A 3,266-nucleotide genomic window follows, 5' to 3' on the forward strand; every position below is an offset into this window, starting at 1 on the left:
TGGAAGGCTGAGGCGAAAGGATCGCCGGAGCCCAGCAGGTGGAGGCTGCGGTGGCCGGGAGCGGCCACTGCACTCCAGTCTGGTCTAGAGAGTGAAACTCCAACTCAAAAAAAAAAAGAAGGATGTAAGTCTCTAAGTGAGCCTCTTCTTGCCAAGGACACTAAGGGTGTCCTTGTTCCGTGCAGACTGACCTAGCCGCTCAGTACATAAAGGCTGCCGTGAAGAACATGCCTTCGGTGTTCCTGATGACAGACTCCCAGGTGGCCGAGGAGCAGTTTCTGGTGCTGATCAACGACCTGCTGGCCTCAGGGGAGATCCCTGGACTGTTTATGGATGATGAGGTGGAGAACATCATCTCCGCCATGCGCCCCCAAGTGAAGTCCCAGGGCATGAACGACACCCGGGAGATATGTTGGAAATTCTTCATTGAAAAAGTACGCAGACAGCTCAAGGTAGGAGTCCTGTCTTGGGCAGGGCCCAGGAGCCCATCTCGGCGCCCGTTGCCTACAGGTCTTAGGTTTTTCCACTGCGAAGAGTCTGGGGACTGCTCCTTCACAGGACATGGAAACCTGTTAAGAGAGTGCAGGGTGGGGAGGGAAGGGTTGATGAGCCAGAGTCTGGAGATCATTTCCTGTGGGCGGTCACCCATGGATACCAGAACCTGCAGACAGATGCTCAAGTCCCTGAATAAAATGGCTTAGTATTTGCATGTAACCTACACACATCCTCCCCTGAACTTTAAATTGTCTCTAGATTACTTATAATACCTACTGCAAGGGAAATGCTATGTAAATCATTGTCATACTGTATTTTTATGTGTATTATTTTTATTGTTGTATGGTTATTTATTATTTTTATTTAAATACTTTTGATTTGCAGTTGGTTGAGTCCACAGATGTGGAAAACACAGATAAGGGGCCCACTATATATATGAGGTCTGACAGTTTCGCGAACCATCCTAGTAAAAGTGCTACCTACCTCATTGCTGAATATCACTATGGTCACCTTCAAAGTACTCCCCTTGGGAAGCTATGCACCTACACCAGCATCTAGTCTACCTGTCAAAGCAATTTTGGAACTCTCTTTCTGGAATGGCCCTCAGAGCCGTCACATTATTTGCTGAGGCCTGACAATTAAGTTTGCAAACTCGGCACCATGTACTTACATTGTCAGCACTGTACAAATAAATGTATGGGAACACCCTCCCTACTCACCTGATCTGGCCCCCAGTGACTTTTTTCTCTACCCGAAGATAAAGGAACTATTGAAAGGAAGGCATTTGATGACATTCAGGATATCAAGGGTAACAATCTGATGGCCATTTCAGAAAAAGAGTTCCAAAATTGCTTTGACGGGTGGACTAGGTGCTGGTATCAGTGCGTAGCTTCCCAAGAGGAGGACTTCGAAGGTGACCATAGTGATATTCAGCAATGAGGTATGTAGCACTTTTTTGTAGGATGAGTTTGTGAACTTAATTGTCAGTCCTCGTATGCACACACCCTCCTCCCCACATATGGCTGGTTTTCATAGATAAGTAGACCTTGACTTTCAACATTACCTCTAGGGAAAGTAGGCCGACTCCCCTAGTAAGACAAAGAGCGCCTTGGATTATTGGTCCATCGTCTCCAGGGTTCAGCGCCAGGCTGTCCCAGCACCCTCACACCTCTAGTACAAGCTGCAAATCAGCTGAGCATCAAGCCATTCCCGTCAATGGCCATTTCCCTGAACCACCCGCCACACCACGAGAGAAGGGACCAGAAAACGAGGAGGGGCTAGCAGCCTGAGATCCATGAGAAAGAGGGTCCCAGTCCAGCAAGAGAGACCTCAAGGGCTGTCACCAAAGCACCTTCTCCAGCTAGAGTCTCAGGGAGTCCCTGCCCTGTTTGGGAATTAGCCACTGTCCTTTGGGACCCAGAGTGGGCTCTGTGTCGCTGGGACTATTCCTGCTGAACCCAGGAGGGATTGTAGCCTTCCCCGTTCTCAGGCCCCGTCTGCCCGCCTGGTTGCCCCTTCCGCCTCCTCCCTTCACCTAGCCTCCTTTTGAGAAATAGGGGCCACTTCAGGAGGGACTGGGGCTTACTCAAACCCTCATCACTACTGACTCTCATCCTTAGAGTCATGAAGTCAGTGAGCATTTTCCCATCACAGTGCAGTGTCCAACCCTTCCAACCCAGAACCAGGAAGGCACTCCCCAGACCTTCAGAGACTGAGCCCTGCAAAGCTCTTTGCGTTTTAGATCAGCTTCTGCAACGGGGACCGGCTGGGCCTCAGCCCTGCCATCCCCAGCGAGCAGCGCCTCTGTGTCCCACACCCAGGTGATTCTGTGCTTCTCCCCCGTGGGCTCCATCCTGCGTGTGCGAGCAAGGAAATTCCCGGCTGTGGTCAACTGCACGGCCATCAACTGGTTCCACGAGTGGCCGGAAGACGCCCTGGTGTCTGTCAGTGCTCGCTTCCTGCGGGAGACTGAGGGGATTCAGGTGAGTCACAGAGCTCTGAGGACGAGGACAGGCAACTGGCTGCCTGGAGGAGGACGCTGAGACTAAGGTGAGCCGAGTCAGGCGACCCACCGTGTGCACAACATTTCTGGGGTGCCCAAAAAACCTCAGGAACCAAGATAAGTGATGTTTTAATGTAATATTTTTAAAAACTCGTTAATGCTGAAAAGAAATGTATGTGGATAAAATATCAAAATTGCAAACACAGACAGGCTGTTGCTTTGTGTGTTGTGGCCCTGCAGTACTAAAGCCAAGGGAAGGGGGAATCCAGGCAGCCCCTCACATGGCCGAGGCCTCCAGGGACAGTTCAGGAAGGTGGACAACAAATGGCATGTGGACAGTTGGGCTGCTCGGCTTTCTAGGGTTTTCCATCTAGTCCCGTGCATTGATCGGAAAGCCTTTATTCACAGTGATACATGTATACAGGGATGCATGTTGTCACAGGCTCTCACATGGCTGGCTCTGCCTCACGCTCCTTTGGCCTGTTCGTCTCCAAGGGATGACGAGTCTGCCACGCTCTTGCCAGGTCTTTTTTCACTGAGGGACAATGCCCATGCTCACTGTTTGAGCTCACTGCCAGCTTGGAAATTATCATTAAGCCCTGACCCACTCCTGCCTGAGTCCGTCAAATGACAAATAGCCTAAAATAAGCCACACTTCATTCCCACATCTTATTTATTTTGCATACATGTTCAGTTATGACGTAGGGTGGAATACATGTTCAGTTATGACCTTCGTTTTTCTCCCCTAGTTTTTTTTTTTTTTTTTTTT

The 3,266-nt window shown here is 50.0% G+C and overlaps 1 protein-coding gene across 1 annotated transcript in view; it reads left to right on the plus strand.

Annotated features, from left to right (window-relative positions):
- The window catches only part of DNAH17 (dynein axonemal heavy chain 17), a 157,525-nt gene that overhangs the window by 110,265 nt on the left and 43,994 nt on the right, over positions 1-3,266 (plus strand). Inside the window, exons 54-55 of the mRNA XM_008070392.1 lie at positions 186-452; positions 2,316-2,477. Of these exons, the coding sequence (XP_008068583.1) occupies positions 186-452; positions 2,316-2,477 (429 nt within the window). The remainder of the gene's footprint in view (positions 1-185; positions 453-2,315; positions 2,478-3,266) is intronic.

The sequence above is a fragment of the Carlito syrichta genome, unplaced genomic scaffold (assembly GCF_000164805.1).
Source record: "Carlito syrichta isolate Samal-C Ts95f unplaced genomic scaffold, Tarsius_syrichta-2.0.1 Scaffold313381, whole genome shotgun sequence".
NCBI classification, from domain to species: domain Eukaryota; kingdom Metazoa; phylum Chordata; class Mammalia; order Primates; family Tarsiidae; genus Carlito; species Carlito syrichta.